The sequence below is a fragment of the Leuresthes tenuis genome, unplaced genomic scaffold (assembly GCF_036924035.1).
Source record: "Leuresthes tenuis unplaced genomic scaffold, fLeuTen1.0.hap1 SCAF_4, whole genome shotgun sequence".
NCBI classification, from domain to species: Eukaryota; Metazoa; Chordata; class Actinopteri; order Atheriniformes; family Atherinopsidae; genus Leuresthes; species Leuresthes tenuis.
In genome coordinates, this window is record NW_027325358.1 from 2,106,126 (window position 1) to 2,123,532 (window position 17,407).

General features: G+C 42.5%; 1 protein-coding gene across 4 annotated transcripts in view; it reads left to right on the forward strand.

Annotated features, from left to right (window-relative positions):
- sorcs1 (sortilin-related VPS10 domain containing receptor 1) overlaps window positions 1-17,407 on the forward strand; it is a 163,939-nt gene that overhangs the window by 80,849 nt on the left and 65,683 nt on the right. For all 4 annotated transcript variants that reach the window (XM_072384067.1, XM_072384068.1, XM_072384069.1 and 1 more), the window contains exon 3: window positions 9,344-9,443. In XM_072384067.1, coding sequence (XP_072240168.1) covers window positions 9,344-9,443 — 100 coding nt within the window. The remainder of the gene's footprint in view (window positions 1-9,343; window positions 9,444-17,407) is intronic.

A 17,407-nucleotide genomic window follows, 5' to 3' on the forward strand; every position in this document is an offset into this window, starting at 1 on the left:
AACATTCTTTGGCTCAGATTGACAGCGGGACTCTCCATAACTACATGACTCATCGTCATCCGTCTTTTCTTTGAGTATCCAGTTCTGTGCTTGTTTCTCCTCTTGAAAAATATGTGTTAATTTTACAAATTTGGCTTCATCACTTGCCAACACCTTTTGATGTGTGCACCTTGGCGTTTTAGCCTCTCCTTGCATCGTTTCGATCTTTTTCTTTAAATCTGGACCCCGGCAGGGTTCACTCTGGACCCGATAATGCAGCCGAGGGAGAGCTGGTCCTGGCAAAAAGGCAAAAAATAACGTCCGTGAACAGACTCTGAATCTTGTTATTAAGCGTGTGTTTCTTCCCCAGAATAGATTTTCTACATTTTGCTTTGATGGGGATGCAGAAGTCGTACACTGGCTGTAAAGGATCTGCAGCAAAACATTAATCAACCAGCTATTAAATGTAGAACTGGGCCATTGACTCATTTATGGTACATTTTATTCAACCCAGGGGTCCCCATACGATTGCTATTATTACATCCTTTTTGTTCAAATTGGAACCCAATTTGTAACAGTTAATCTTTCCACCACCAGTTGTTATACAGCTTCTGTCTGATGAAAAATAAATGGATCTTCAATCTACAGAGAAATGATTGTAGTAGTTTGGAAGCCGTTCTCTCACACTCTAAGCTCTTATCCTGCTGTTTTTGCATCACCTTCCTGCATGTGTCGCTTTAAGAGTTGAGGTGTGCCGCCAGACATGACGGGCAGGAAATGGATGGAAAGGCATTGCGGATGCAGAGGGAGGGAAGGGTATGATTTAGCCTGCTACTCAGGAGATATACTGTGTGGTGGGTTTCATAAATTCATCCTGGAACAGTCATTGCAGCTGCTGCTTTACAGTGTCTGAAGCAGAGCTGCTGCTGCTTTCTGCACACAGAGGCGGTTAACTATTCGCAGCTCTCTTCCCCCAAACTGCGATTAATCAGATTTATCACAGAGAATGTAAACGCTGGGTAGTAGCTGCCTATCAATGTATAGAAGACCCTGGACGATATAAATGAAACTATCTAATAAGCCTTTCAATGTACGGCTGGAGACAGAATTCTAATCAGTTCCAGGCAAAGTAAAAAGGGGTTTTGAAATGAGGAGTGTGTGTATGTGGGAGTGTTTTAATATATCAGATGTCCCTCTAATACATCCAGAATCCATTTTCCTCACTGAACCGTATAATTGTCACAGAGCTTATGTAATTCCTGTGTCCTCAGATCGTCTCAGTCGCCCCTCTTTCACCTGCTCTGTGGGCAGTTTGAAGCTTCGTCCACCTGCAGTCACTGCTGCTTTTCACACCCACATTTAGCTCTCAGCACCAAGACGGGCCGGGTTTCATTCAGAATTATCGTCCTTGAGAAACGATGAATGTGGCTTTCATCTTCCTTGGATCTGCGGAGCCGCTTCATGTCTAAAGTTACACTGAAAATACGTCACCGGGCCCGAAATCAAGTTATTCTGTGACAGGAGCCGATCAATAGTCCAATGATGTCATTGTCCAACGAACCTGGACTCTGATGGTTTCTTATAAATGAAACTAGATTCATCCATCAGATGGCGAGGCACTTGCTCACCATGGAAACCGGCCCAAAGTGAGTCTCAATGGGATGCTGAAGGAGACCAAATTGATCATCTGCCGTGAATATTTCTGTATTTTCATGGCTGGTAGTAAACTTGAAGTGTAAAGATCTCTGAAAGCTGTGATCCCTTTAAACAGGGACTTAGTCTGGGTGGAGAAATAACATCAGTCGATGTGACTGATTGCTTCATTTGAAGTACAACGAGGCTTTCAGCTGCATCGTCGCTGTATTTTTACAATTTGCATGCTCTGGGCTTTTCCCCCAGCTTCACGTGAAATGAGAAAAGCTCCTTGATTGAGCTTCAAGCTCCTCGCGACAAATTGGACCCGACAGCTCAGACGAGTCCCTCAAACTTTCAGAGAGTCTCAAACGCTAAAATCCGAACCCGACACAAATTTTGCGTGAGCGTTTGTATATTTCAGGACTCCTTTGAGGTGGGTTTTGGTTTCCCAGGCTTTATACAGGCTCTTTACTTTGTGAACACGGCGGAGAAGCGTGCGTCTACACGGTGAAGGTCGTGCTGAATGTAACCCTGAGCTCCGGCTGTCACATCACGGTTCATCTCAGCTCCTCTGGCTGCTGTGACTCATTTAGTCTTTCTTTAAAGTTTCTTTCTGAAATAACAGATGGAAACCAACAGTTAGCCTGAAGAAAATCACATCCAGGTTTCATCCATATCCACACAAGTCACCTCCAGTTTGCAGTCATCGCGGCCCGGCGCTCAGATATGCAGCAGACATGCTCCAACGGGATGTTTTCTGTTTGCTGCACATGTGGAACAGAGATACTTTTGAGACTAATTAAGTACCAGAATGATCCCTTTGTGAACAGGTCCAATTAAGATATTTCCTCTCTCAGGTAGTCCTGACTTACCGGGGGCTCACAACCCGCCGCTTGTACTTCTTCTGCCGCCGGAAGCGGCTAAAGGGGCGGGGCTTATATGTATAGCAACTAGCAGATATATATAATAATCCATCCATACATCGGTTCCCTCTTTCACCATGGATCGTACTCTTGGCAGCCTTCTTTGTGTTTCTTTGTGTTTCCGCTCTGCTTTTTTCCACCTTTTTTCCGCCTTTTTTCCGCCTTCGGAATCCAGATCGGCCCTAATTGGCTGTCGTTGCGTCGCGTCACTGCTCATTTGCATAAAGTTGAGCCTTTCTCAACTCTTGAAGCTCACGAAGCTCACAGCGCCGGCCGCTCATCGACGCCAGCTTACATTGAAAATGAACGGCAGCTGGCTGCTCACGACGCTCTTGGTGTGAGCCCCCGGTAAGAGGGCAGTGTTATGTGTGGCCAGGTAATGGCACACCTGGAGTGTCTTGGTGTGCTGCTATCTCCCTGCCCTCTCCTTCCTCTTTGTCGTCCTCCTCAGGCCAATAGTCAGTTGGTAATCAGGTCGAGGATAAAGAGGGAGAGGAGGAAGGCCGCGGTCTCTCACTCTGGGAGCAGCAGCTACCTTGATGGTTTTCTTTCTTTAGATTTAATTGTTAACCCTTGTTTTATTTCTTCTTATTATTCATCTTTCTTAGAGGACAGAGTGTTTGTTTTTCCTATTTTAGTTTGTTATGTTAGTTTGAGTTGGAGACTGCCGGTAGTCCTGTTTTGTGGTTTTTGTTTCAGGTTATATTTGGGGTTTTTTTCAGGTTATATTTGTGTTTTTGTTTCAGGTTATATTTGTTTTTTTTTCAGGTTATATTTGGGGTTTTTTTCAGGTTATATTTGGGTTATTTTTCAGGTTATATTTGTTTGTTTTTTCAGGTTATATTTGTTTTTTTTTCAGGTTATATTTGTTTTTTTTTTCAGGTTATATTTGGGTTTTTTTTCAGGTTATATTTGGGTTTTTGTTTCAGGTTATATTTGTTTTTTTTCAGGTTATATTTGGGGTTTTTTTCAGGTTATATTTGGGTTTTTTTTCAGGTTATATTTGGGTTATTTTTCAGGTTATATGTTTTTTTTTTCAGGTTATATTTGTTTTTTTTTCAGGTTATATTTGTTTTTTTTTTCAGGTTATATTTGGGGTTTTTTTCAGGTTATATTTGGGTTTTTTTTCAGGTTATATTTGGGTTATTTTTCAGGTTATATGTTTTTTTTTTCAGGTTATATTTGTTTTTTTTTCAGGTTATATTTGGGTTTTTTTTCCAGGTTATATTTGGGGTTTTGTTTCAGGTTATATTTGGGTTTTTTTTCAGGTTATATTTGGGTTTTTTTTCAGGTTATATTTGGGTTTTTTTTCAGGTTCTATTTGTTTTTTTTTCAGTAAGTGGGGAAAACGCAGGGTGCAACGGTCCATTGCGTGGCTGGTCCTGTGTATCCCCCTTTTGTTCCTTTTGACCGGGGTCTCCATCTCTTTTTGGTTCATAACTTTATGGGTTAACCATTAACTTTTCTTTCCCCTTTTCCTTTTCAGTGGCAACTTTTAATAAATATTGTCCTTTTTTTTGCAAACATTGTGTGTTAAACGTGTGGGAGACCTGGGTTCAAATCCCCTGCATGAAAGGTACTACCTCCAGTAGGGGTCCGTAGGCAAGACCCCCTTAACCTCCCTGCCTACCTGTAAGTCGCTTTGGATAAAAACGTCTGATAAATGCATAAACATGAACATAAACAAAATTCAAGCACAACATTTTTAGATAAAATACTATAAATATGACACAGTCCAGCTATTAATCTAGTCTATTTACTGGATTATTTACTATTTTCTATCTATTCTGTCCAATCATCACATGCCTGAAAATGAGTTTGTGCTTGTAGGATTTTTTTTTAAATGGTAAAAGTTATATATTCTCACTTATTAAAGCTCTGTAAGTATCTGATGGTGCACTATAGATGTTAAGTTAAATATGCAGACGTGACTTTGGAATTCTACACGATTCAGACCAAACGCAGTTCAGACGGCTCAAATAATGGCTTTGTAAATAATAAGACTTTGTAAATCCACCAAAACCCTTGGATTTTTATCAAATTACACAGTGTGTAGAATTGAATCTATCAATATATATGTTTGATTGCAGTGCAATATGACAGATGACTGAGAAATATAGTTAGTATCATTCCCATTTTTATTAATCAACCATCATTCGTACAGGGAGGTCACACTACTTACTGTGCAGAAAAACTCACCAGCTTTTGTACAACTGCAAATAACGATAAGAATAGAACTGACAAAAAATGGCTGAGAAAGGTCTATATTTACTAGATGGAACCAAGTATCAGAACAGAAGTTTCCACTGCAGTTCATGCCAATGAGCAAATCTTGTAAAGTCCTTTTAAACTTAGATTCATTTTTAATCTCTCCGAAATGAGACCCTCCTGAAGACAGATGCAGTTTACATGCACTGTGTAAGAGGAGCGTTGTCATAGGAACATTATTTGGGCTGCAGGGTAACAAAGAGCCGACCGCACCCCCGATAACGTATAAATCTTTCTGATGCAACACATCTATCGGTGAAGTCTAAATGGCCCCTGGCTGCTAGATATTCTTAATAATACGGACTATGGGTAAGATTACAGAGTGAGGAGATGCCAGAAATAACTATAAAGTGATGCAAACTCAAGAAGAGTGAAAAAAGTGGGATATTATGTGTTAAAGTGCAGGACCTAAATTAGATGTCATTTGTATTTAATAAACTGACACGAAGAAGAGAATAATTGATTCATTTTGCAGTATTTGAAGATACAAACCTCAGCAGAAGTCAGGCTCTCCTCAGATGGGCATAATAAGCTTTGATGAATAATTTGTAGCTAACATGTTTTATTAACATTTAAAGCCACTTGATGGTCCACTGAGATTGTAGCTGACAGCATAACAACTTATGTTTTACACAGTGTCAGTGGGGGAGCTCAGTCTGTGGGGAACAAAGCAAAACATAATGAAAAATGTGTCAGACAGGAACAAATCTGAGGGTTTTATTTGTTCTGATTTTCATTTAATTGCTGGTTGAAAAGTTTACACGAGGTGCTTTTGTGTTTTTTTTAGAGAGGCTAAATTGTGTCTATTTTTATGGGAATATTCAATGCCTCAACTTTTCAAAAGTGCTGTTTTTTATCCAGCAACTGAGAAAGCTGGGCAGTGGGAACATTTACTTCAGTCATTTAGAGTTTATTCACTTTTCATACAAACCTAATGGAACACAAAATGCTTTACAGAATTTCAAGGAAGCAGAAACAAAATAAAAGAAGTATTAAAAACGGCATCTCCAAACCCCCATTACTCACCCCAGCTCCAAACTCAATGCTCTCAGGAACGTACAGCACGTAGGTTAGGGTTAGGATTCAAAGCTCTAAGGAACGTACAGCTCGTAGGTTAGGGTTAGGATTCAAAGCTCTCAGGAACGTACAACACGTAGGTTAGGGTTAGGTCTCAATGCTCTCAGGAACATACAGCACGTAGGTTAGGGTTAGGTCTCAAAGCTCTCAGGAACGTACAGCACATAGGTTAGGGTTAGGATTCAATGCTCTCAGGAACGTACAGCACGTAGGTTAGGGTTAGGTCTCAAAGCTCTCAGGAACGTACAGCACATAGGTTAGGGTTAGGTCTCAATGCTCTCAGGAACGTACAGCACGTAGGTTAGGGTTAGGATTCAATGCTCTCAGGAACGTACAGTACGTAGGTTAGGGTTAGGTCTCAATGCTCTCAGGAACGTACAGCACGTAGGTTAGGGTTAGGATTCAAAGCTCTCAGGAACGTACAGCACATAGGTTAGGGTTAGGTCTCAAAGCTCTCAGGAACGTACAGCACGTAGGTTAGGGTTAGGTCTCAATGCTCTCAGGAACGTACAGCACATAGGTTAGGGTTAGGATTCAAAGCTCTAAGGAACGTACAGCACGTAGGTTAGGGTTAGGTCTCAATGCTCTCAGGAACGTACAGCACATAGGTTAGGGTTAGGATTCAAAGCTCTAAGGAACGTACAGCACGTAGGTTAGGGTTAGGTCTCAATGCTCTAAGGAACGTACAGCACGTAGGTTAGGGTTAGGTCTCAAAGCTCTCAGGAATGTACAGCACGTAGGTTAGGGTTAGGTCTCAATGCTCTCAGGAACATACAGCACGTAGGTTAGGGTTAGGATTCAAAGCTCTAAGGAACGTACAGCTCGTAGGTTAGGGTTAGGATTCAAAGCTCTCAGGAACGTACAACACGTAGGTTAGGGTTAGGTCTCAATGCTCTCAGGAACATACAGCACGTAGGTTAGGGTTAGGATTCAAAGCTCTCAGGAACGTACAGCACATAGGTTAGGGTTAGGATTCAATGCTCTCAGGAACGTACAGCACGTAGGTTAGGGTTAGGATTCAAAGCTCTCAGGAACGTACAGCACATAGGTTAGGGTTAGGATTCAATGCTCTCAGGAACGTACAGCACGTAGGTTAGGGTTAGGATTCAAAGCTCTAAGGAACGTACAGCACGTAGGTTAGGGTTAGGTCTCAATGCTCTCAGGAACATACAGCACGTAGGTTAGGGTTAGGATTCAAAGCTCTAAGGAACGTACAGCACGTAGGTTAGGGTTAGGATTCAAAGCTCTCAGGAACGTACAGCACATAGGTTAGGGTTAGGATTCAATGCTCTCAGGAACGTACAGCACGTAGGTTAGGGTTAGGATTCAAAGCTCTCAGGAACGTACAGCACATAGGTTAGGGTTAGGATTCAATGCTCTCAGGAACGTACAGCACGTAGGTTAGGGTTAGGATTCAAAGCTCTAAGGAACGTACAGCACGTAGGTTAGGGTTAGGTCTCAATGCTCTCAGGAACATACAGCACGTAGGTTAGGGTTAGGATTCAAAGCTCTCAGGAACGTACAGCACATAGGTTAGGGTTAGGATTCAATGCTCTCAGGAACGTACAGCACGTAGGTTAGGGTTAGGATTCAAAGCTCTAAGGAACGTACAGCACGTAGGTTAGGGTTAGGTCTCAATGCTCTCAGGAACATACAGCACGTAGGTTAGGGTTAGGATTCAAAGCTCTAAGGAACGTACAGCACGTAGGTTAGGGTTAGGATTCAAAGCTCTCAGGAACGTACAGCACATAGGTTAGGGTTAGGATTCAATGCTCTCAGGAACGTACAGCACGTAGGTTAGGGTTAGGATTCAAAGCTCTCAGGAACGTACAGCACATAGGTTAGGGTTAGGATTCAATGCTCTCAGGAACGTACAGCACGTAGGTTAGGGTTAGGATTCAAAGCTCTAAGGAACGTACAGCACGTAGGTTAGGGTTAGGTCTCAATGCTCTCAGGAACATACAGCACGTAGGTTAGGGTTAGGATTCAAAGCTCTAAGGAACGTACAGCACGTAGGTTAGGGTTAGGTCTCAATGCTCTAAGGAACGTACAGAATGTAGGTTAGGTCTCAAAGCTCTCAGGAACGTACAGCACGTAGGTTAGGGTTAGGATTCAATGCTCTAAGGAACGTACAGCAGGTAGGTTAGGGTTAGGTCTCATTGCTCTAAGGAAGGTTAGGTTAGCGATGGCTCGTGTTGCCAAATTGAAATCTGGGTCATCTGCTTCACTTTGCTGGTGCAGTTTGTGGTGGAGGAAGACTGAAAATAATTAAACTTTTTGAAGCAACCATTCAAATAATCTTACAACTCATTTGTCCCATCTTGTGGCTGATTGTTGCTACAATTCTGAGGCCATTAATTTCCATTAAAGTATAGCGTCCTAATGAATCAGACCTAAAGATCAGTGCTGTAGGGAAATAGAAAAATAAAGCTGCAACTGATATTATCTCAGTTTTGGCAAATAAATGCAACCGTGCACTCTTCATCCAGCTGTTCCAATTACTACTGTGGTATGATTTACGCTTTGTGGTACGGATAATTAAATTCCATATCTTTGCTTCCTCAGTCAGATAGAAAACTTAAATAAACTAAAAAAAAACAACTTTGAGAGTTCGTACTGTTTCCTTTAAAAAAAAGGGAAACAAAGGCATTTCACAAGGTCCTTTTACTGCAAAAACACAAAGCCGAACACTGCTGTGAAGCTTAAGTCAGTTTTTCTCTAATTTCCTTTGTCTTCTGGTACACTTTTACAACACCTACCACATTTATCAGTATTTAAGGAGGCTCAGAATTTGCGGTGAAGCACAGCGTAATGAGCCGTAACGACTGTCAGCAGACCGATGTGTTTCATGTTTCCAGCAGCAGTGAGCAGAAAGCAGCACTGCCGTCTCTTTATGAACGATAAAGCAGCGCATGAAAAGAGGCTTCTCACTCGTCTTCTTGCTGGGGTCCCGCTGCGTGATCAGAGCTGAATCTAGGAGGGAAAAAATCTCCAGCATGACACACTCCTGCGATGTCGCTGCTTCAGATGAAGTTCGTTAAGTTGTACTTTTTAGCTGAAAATAGCATACTTTCCAAATTGCAAATGTCTTGTCAAGTTTTCGGTCCCCCAAGAAAAAGAAGGGATTAATAAGAATAGCAAATCACCTCTTGTAATGATTACATTCGCTCAGGCGAAGATAGAAACGATGCCTCCTGCACATATACCCAGTTTCATCTCGTTCACACACGTGTGCACGTGAATGTGTGATGGGTTCAGGTTGTTTGTCTGCATTCTGAACACAAACCTACAGAGATGTGGCCCCCGCGCTCCCGCTGGGTTCATGCTGCTGCGTTAATCACAAAAAGCACCTAATGTCATCGGGGCTCTTTCTCCTCTCACACTAAGCTCTCAAGGGGATTCTTTTAATTGCATCAAGTAATTCACTAAATGTTCATCAGGCTTTTCTGATTAAATTTCAGGTCAACTGATTACGGAGCAACGTACCAGAAGCTGAACGACAAAGTTGGAGCAAAGACGATCCTCAGTTATCTGTACGTGAGCCCCAACAACAAGAGAAAGGTAATGTTCTTCTTTTGTCTTTTGAAATGAATCGAATCCAATTAGAAACGTTTTTTTATCGGTTGCTTCTCACTTTTGGTCCGACTCACAGCAGACGAATGGATGTCTCACTCGTCCTTCTCTGTTCATCCTCTCAATAAGATGCACTGAACAGTTTTAAATATGTAGAATTCACCTCGACAGTTAGCTGGCAACAAAGGTAATACCCTGCAGTTTCTGAAATTAGTATAATGTGATTGTGCAGCAGACACAGAGGGCCTCATATGCAAATCCCTCCTGCAGGCGGAGTCCCTGCCTTTGCCTGACTTTGGGTCATCTGTCTCTGTTCAGTTGCCTCCACACGACTCACTTTACATTACTTATCAGGAAAGGTAATCTTTTCCTCTGTTAATTATCCTCATCTAATTTTGAAGATGCAATGCAGTGACACCCCAGTTCAAAGTCACAGCTGATCCACTTACTGAAGGTGCTCTGTCAGCAGTTGTTTAAGGTGCTGAAGAAGCCAATGAGATAAAAGTGAGTCAAACCTTAACACAGCGAGAGCCAGCAGAGGGATATCATTATGTTGCTGTTAGCTAAGAAGAGAGACGGAGCTGGAGTTCAGCTAATTTCTCTAAATATGAGGTGAGAACCTTCCTGATAAACTTGCATCTTGCACACGCTAAAGAAAGGGAAAATGAAAGAATAGATGAGCAGCCTTAGCATTAAAACAGCCGCAGCCTGCATCATTTTCCCGTCCGGCATCATTAATTCATAGAAAAACAAATTCAACACATTCACTTTTACATTGAGCAGATGCTTTTATCCACAGTGAATTATAAGTTAGGGACAACATTCAAGCTTAATACAACACGGGACCCCGGCTATCGAAAGGAAAGAGACGTCAGAGTGAATTAGGCCTGTGAGGGCTGTTGGGAGAGTAGCTGTTCACTGAGGAAATGAGTCTGGAAGGCAGAGAGGGACAACCCTGCTCTGATGGCATTTGGTAGCTGGTTCCATCACACCGTGTCGTGTATCCTTGTACACACTCAAAAGCGTTGGTGTCGAGAGGTGCTGCTGCATTTCAGACCCCACTTGAATGCAGTGGCACCTCATAATTATGCACTATTTATTCACGGTTACCGGTGGTGTAAACAAACGCTGGTAGGTTACAAATCTGCAGCAACGCACAGCACAATGTCCTGTTTTTGGTTGAGAACATGTTGGAACTCTTCATTTAACACTGACATAACTCTGTATGATACCCATAAACTGTGCATCTTCAATGCTTTAATTGCTCTGTATCTACCTATGCAAGCATGCACTGACTCTGCAGCACTTTGCCAGATATGCAGCTTGAAACCCTTTTCTTGGCCAACGGGGGCCTGGGCAGACTTGGCATCGATTTTTGGCAGTTAATTTTCTTCCCGAGCCTTCCGAATCTGGACCCTGCTGCTGCTATTTTACCTTAAACAGTTCCTCTGTGTGTGTGTGGATGGGAGACTGTCATTACATTGCAATGTGTTATATTTTACGCTGAGAAAAAGAAGCCTCTTCTCAGGCAGAAGTGAACTTGAAAATGAATGTTTTCATTTCGTTGATAAAGAGCTGTTAGCTATCAGTCAGAGGTTTTATGTGCTGGTTTAGAGTCGGATGAGGCTGCTGAGGGAAACTTTCCATTCAGGTGTAAAGCAATTTGAAAAGCAGCACATCAGTAATGATGAGTCTTAGTGAGTTTTCCTGGGCTCTGGGCATTTGGGACTCTGCATTCAGGTTCCATTATCGCCAAGGACCATTAGTATTTTAAGCTCTTTGTTTCTTTCATGTCCATTTTTGTATTGTATGAAACTGTAATGAGTGCAAATATTCTTTCCTCTCCCAAAGGCACTGGTTTTACCTCATCTGAATTTGTTGCATCCATCTGGACTTTAGTGCCACAGGAGAGAACAGTTATAACGCTGGTGATGGCAGTTTTTAACGTTCTCGTTGCTGGCATGGCTGCTGGGCACTGGTGCAAACAGAGATGTAGTAAAAAGCTTCCCAGAATTTCTGCCTCTCATGTTACATTTACTTTGGCGTTGGTTCAGCGCGGTTTTTTACAATATTTCTATTACCCAAATCGACTGGCTCTGCATTTCTGATTAAGTATGGGCCCTCTATTGCACGCTGAATTAGATGAAAAGAAAAGCCAGAGTGGGGTTGAAAAGTCTCTGTTCGCTGCCTTTTTGTTTTTACTGAGAGAGTAGAAGAACCTCAGCAAAGCCAGATAAGAAGTTCAGAAGATTTTCTAACTAGGCAACACTGCAGAGGGAACAAAAAGAGATCACACAGCATCCTTTAAGCCCTGAAAACCAGCGTGTTCAGTAACACCAGACTTAAACACACAGAGCAGTGAGCAGATGAAGACCTGCAAACAACTTGACAGGCTGATAACATCTTCTCACACACAGGGAGAAACACTTAAACACTCTGTAACTTAAACACAAGAACACAAAGGAAGCAACGCTTGGGCTCGCTCAGCATCCCACTCGCATGAAGACTTTCTGCCTCCCTGCACCAGTCGCCTTCTCTTACGTTTCCACCAGTGATCCCCGTCTCACACGTCTTCACACCCTTCCCTGTCTCTCATTGTGCCGCCGCGTTGGCAGAGTTGGTTTTTGTTAGAACTTATAGAACATAATTGTAACACTAGAACGAGGTTCAGGGACTGGATAGTCCAGGGACTGGATAGTCCAGGGACTGGATAGTCCAGGGACTGGATAGTCCAGGGACTGGATAGTCCAGGGACTGGATAGTCCAGAGACTGGATAGTCCAGGGATTGGATAGTCCAGGGACTGGATAGTCCAGGGACTGGATAGTCCTGGGATTGGATAGTCCAGGGATTGGATAGTCCAGGGACTGGATAGTCCAGGGACTGGATAGTCCAGGGACTGGATAGTCCAGGGACTGGATAGTCCAGGGACTGGATAGTGTAGTGGTATGATTGCCACCTTCCATGTAGGAGACCTGGGTTCAAATCCTCTGCATGGTATTACCTCCAGTAGGGATCCTTAGGCAAGCCCCCTTACCCTACCTATAAGTTGCTTTGGATAAAAGCGTCTGCTAAATGCATAAACATAAACAATGAATTATCAATTATAGAAACAGTTTGTCCCTGCAGGTGTAGTAGTTTTTATTTACTGTGTATTTCACAGAAAAAGGCCTTCACTGTTGGCAACTTGCCGTTTATTTTGGACACCTGGGAGCAGATTAATACAGTCAGTCGCAGTTCCCTCACACACAATAAACAACAGGGAGACAGCAAGGTCCGACTGCTCATTTAGCACTAAAATAAACCAAATAACTTAACAACATGTAATGTACCTGGTAGGAGATTAATGCAGTCAGTCGCAGTTCCCTCAACACACAATAAACATCTGAAAAAAGTAAAATGAAAAGAAAGTGCAGGTTAGCTAACAACATGCAGCATTAGCATATAAAACAAAGTGGAGCTCACACTCGTGCACCTACCAGGGAGACAGCAAGGTTCGACTGCTGCTCTGCCCCGGGATGCACGACCCTAACCCACAGGGGTGCTGCATTCAGGTACCATAGGACGAATATGTTTGTGTTGTGTGATGAGTCTTTTTTTAATGGCAAGTGGAATCCGTTACACAGGTGTGAAACTTCATCATCTCAATTCAGTCGAAAGTCACTTTCAAAGTGACACACATTCAAGCTGCACGGTTTCTCATTTCTTGCGATGAAGGGATCCTGAAAGTATCTCAAAGATTGTGAAAGAGGGGGCTGATTATTTGCTGAAATGCTGCTTATTATTGTTAGCATAGCGGCGGTGCTAATGTCTGGTGAGAAAGGTGTCGTTAAGATTACTTTATTGTTATGTTAATCACACAAAATCCTCCGCATTTGACCCATCCAGGTTGGCAGCAGTTGAACACACACATGCACAGGGTCACACACACATGCACAGGGTCACACACTGATGGAGACAGATGCCGTACACTGGAGCGGTGGGCAGCCCATCAGTTCAAATGCTAATTATGTTTGCTAATGTCTATGCTATGCTATCAGAATTTTAAAGCAAAATAAAATCAGTAAAGCTGAGGCTGGAAACTGAGTCACTACACTTGAAATGTACATATAAATATATATGTTTCACAGGATAGAAATGGTGCTAAGAGTCAGACACAGTCATTACCACACAACAACCAAATTAAGAAGAATTATTGTTTGCTTTTGTCAAAGATATAACTGATAACTTCTCACAGGTAAAGCTTGGCGAGGTTAAAACCGATGAACCTAGTAGTAGCTGTGATATTTAACCCATTAAGTCCTGTGGTTCCTTCCACACATGCAAACTCCTGTGTTACACCAGGTTATAATGGAGTGATTAAGTCATTATTGCCATCAGGCTGGACCCAAATGCACCAGGAAAGCTGGCAAAAATGGCTAATGGTTTGTTGTTCATGTTTGGGTCACGACGGGATCAGAGTAGGTAAGCATGCCAATGCAGCATGTCGTCCAACACTGTGATGCCTTTTCAGCCGCTGGCGTGGCTCAAAGCAGATAAGAACTAATACAAGATAAAGAAAAATAACAAACAGTCTGTTTTTCTCTCCACCTGAAGCTAATTCCAAGCACACACAGGCAAACACTTGTGAAGGAGAGTAACAGAGACTGCAGGTTTGTCACTTTTGTTGTCATGTGACAAAAGCTCCTCTCTTCATCCAGTAATGGAAGTAAATCAGGCCCTAAATCAGCACATAAACTGAGAGAGAGCAAGTTAGCATGTCCAGTGTCGATGGGAGGAAAAGGGAAACAAAAAGAATGACAGAACAAAAAAAAAAAGATAAATAGAGGTCTGGCCCCGGGGGTCACTCAGAGAGAAAACAGGCTGACAACACGGCAATTACATCAATTTTCATATTGTGGCTTCATGCTGAGGCTACACATGAGGGAGCGGAGCTTGAGTACACATTAGGGGAAATAATTTGGGGTTTTAGCCTGAGATTTTGTGTGAGAGCACATTATTACAGTAAATGGCTGGGGATGCTTAGTGCTGGTTTAAGAAAAAAAACAAAAACACACTGACTGCCGTCATACAAATGCTTATTGCCTCTAATGGCTGTAAAACAAAAGGGACTTTTCCAGGGTGGCACTGAGTGACAGACGGCTTCAGTTTCTGCTGCTTTGCTCTCAGTCTGGGAGGAATACACGATGCGACTCTCTCATGAACGCAGCTCTCAGCCGTCTCAGCGACAAAGGCTTTGATTGCCTGCCGGTCCGTGCACGGCTGAGTTTGCATGTTCGAACTCAGTGACGCTCTTGTGTGGCTGAGGGGGCAACAACAGGCAGGTTTACCCCAGATTAGACCTCCTTGCTGAAGACTTTTTCTTTATTGTCTCAGTTTTGGACTCAAGTTCCAGACCAGAAAGTGAACTTGAATGTTTCACACGAAACTGTGCTCAAAATGAAGGTGAAAAGAACAGAATCTACTAACTTTAAAGACTTGCATCAGGCCAAGAAAGCAAGCAAACTATTTGCCTTTGATGCTCCGACTGATTTACACTAAGTGAAACAGACACAAATGCGTCGGACAACCATCACGAGGCCAATTAATCTGTGAGAAATCTTTAGTCCTTCAGTTGTTTAAATGGAATCTTCCAACATAATCATGAAATTATGAGATAACCTTTACTGAAGCTGTTAGTTGTCTGCTCTGAATAATAAGAATAAGAAAGTAAGGATGAATAATGGATTAATTTCATTCCTTTTGAACAGTAACAGCAGGCTGGACAAAGCACTAAAACCCAGAACCTTAAAAAATAAGAAGTTTGGGCGGCAGAGAAATGATTTAATGTAAAAGTTCTGCATTGGGGACAGGTCTGGACTGCAGGCAGCCGGTCCAGAACCCTCTTCTTCCTCAGCCAGGCCTCTGGAACATGTCAGAATGTGGTTTTCCATGGTCTGCTTGAACAATGCTTGGACGTCCCTGGAAAAGATGTGGCCTTGAAGGCAGCATATATGTACAATTTTATTCCAAATTGTGATTAGAAACAACTGTGACCATCACCTGCTTGGGTGACATCATCATTTATTTATTAATTTAGGTATTTAATCTCATTTGTAGCCCGAAATTGTCTCCATCCCAACTTTTCTTGGAATGAAGTGCAAAAATTGATGCAAATTAATGAATTAAAAGAAGTTGAGGAAACAAAATATCATGTATTCATACTGTCTGCAAATAAAAGTCAATTTAATGGAAGAATCATTGCTTTTCTTCCCTCATTTCCCTTAAAGTCTAATTTTTTCTGATATGGGTTTATAACGCATCATTATCTGTGAACCCATTTGAATCAGTCATATAATGGTGGACCCCGTGGCTAATAATGACAAATACAGGAAGAAGAACTTACTCCATCACTAAATACATTAAAGTGCCTGCAGAGGAAAATGTTTCCCATAGATTACGCTTAAAAAACGAGTTTTAAAGATCATAATTGTGACTTTAAACGGTAAGTTCAATTGAACTAAAGCAAAGTAACGAGGTTTGCTTCGTGTCCTGATTCTGGCTGCTTTGAAATGAAAGACACTTGTTTTAGAAGCCAAAGAGATCTACTGACCAACAGGTTTATGCGTTTCACCAGATCCACGAAGAAATACCTTCCTCTCAGACAAATAAAAACACATTTATGGAAGCAGGTGAAGCAAGTACAACGAGCTGTTGACTCTTAAAAGCTCCGAGAACGTAAATCGAATCAGGTTATGTGCTTAAATCACGGGAACCATAAGAAACAATAGATATCTACTTGATTAATGTCACTAAACTGATCAGATTAGCTTCATTTTTAAATTTTTTTTGGAGAATAAGTGCGTTTTTGTGTATGAATCCACCAACAATTTACCAGTTTCTTCCTTTGCTATGAAAGCAGCAGCAAGAAACTTGAAAATCTACAGTTATGACAAATTAATATTCAAAAAGGGTCGAGAAAAAGCAACATCTTATTATGTATTTTCAGCAGAAAACGTTGCATAATGTAGCCCAGGGCAAAATGATGGTGCTGCTCCTGATTAAACAGGTCATCACACATGCTTCCTCACACCAGACGTACCTGGAGCTGTACCACCTGGTGCACGGGATACTAATTTCAGCACATGTAAGCGCACAGAGATAAGATGGAGGGGGGGGGGGGAGGAGTCGCGGCTTTTAAGGCCTTTTAAGGACATCGTACATGTCAGATGAATCACTTGAATCAGCGATGCTCTGCTGGCTCGAGCGCAGCTCCCACAGCAGCGGCTGGGCAGCCGAGGAGAGGCTAATGGATGTTGGTTTCGTTGTGAGGTAGTGGAGGTAGGGAGTCTGCGAGGGAAGGCAACATCTGTCAGCCCTGAGGCAAAATTCTCCAAATGGCTGTGATGAGCGTAGCTGCAAACACCCTGGAGCTCATGGAAAGATACTTCGACAGAGGAGACGGCGGGCTGAGAGACGCAAATCCGGACGGACAGAGAGATGGAGGCTGACGGAGTGAGAGGCACTCAGAGAAAAAAGTTCAATGTGGGATGGATGACTCATCAATATCCCTACATGTGTGTTCATGGGATATTAAGCACTTCCTCAGAGAAGGACTCAAGCCATACATTTTAGTTAGAGTGGCCTGAGTTTACCCTGTAAAATATGGCGAAAAAAGACGAGTTTATTAAGAAACCTCTGGCAGAACCAGAACCAGGAAGAAACCTCTGGCAGAACCAGAGTCAGGAAGAAACCTCTGGCAGAACCAGGAAGAAACCTCTGGCAGAACCAGAACCAGGAAGAAACCTCTGGCAGAACCAGAACCAGGAAGAAACCTCTGGCAGAACCAGAGTCAGGAAGAAACCTCTGGCAGAACCAGGAAGAAACCTCTGGCAGAACCAGAACCAGGAAGAAACCTCTGGCAGAACCAGAGTCAGGAAGAAACCTCTGGCAGAACCAGGAAGAAACCTCTGG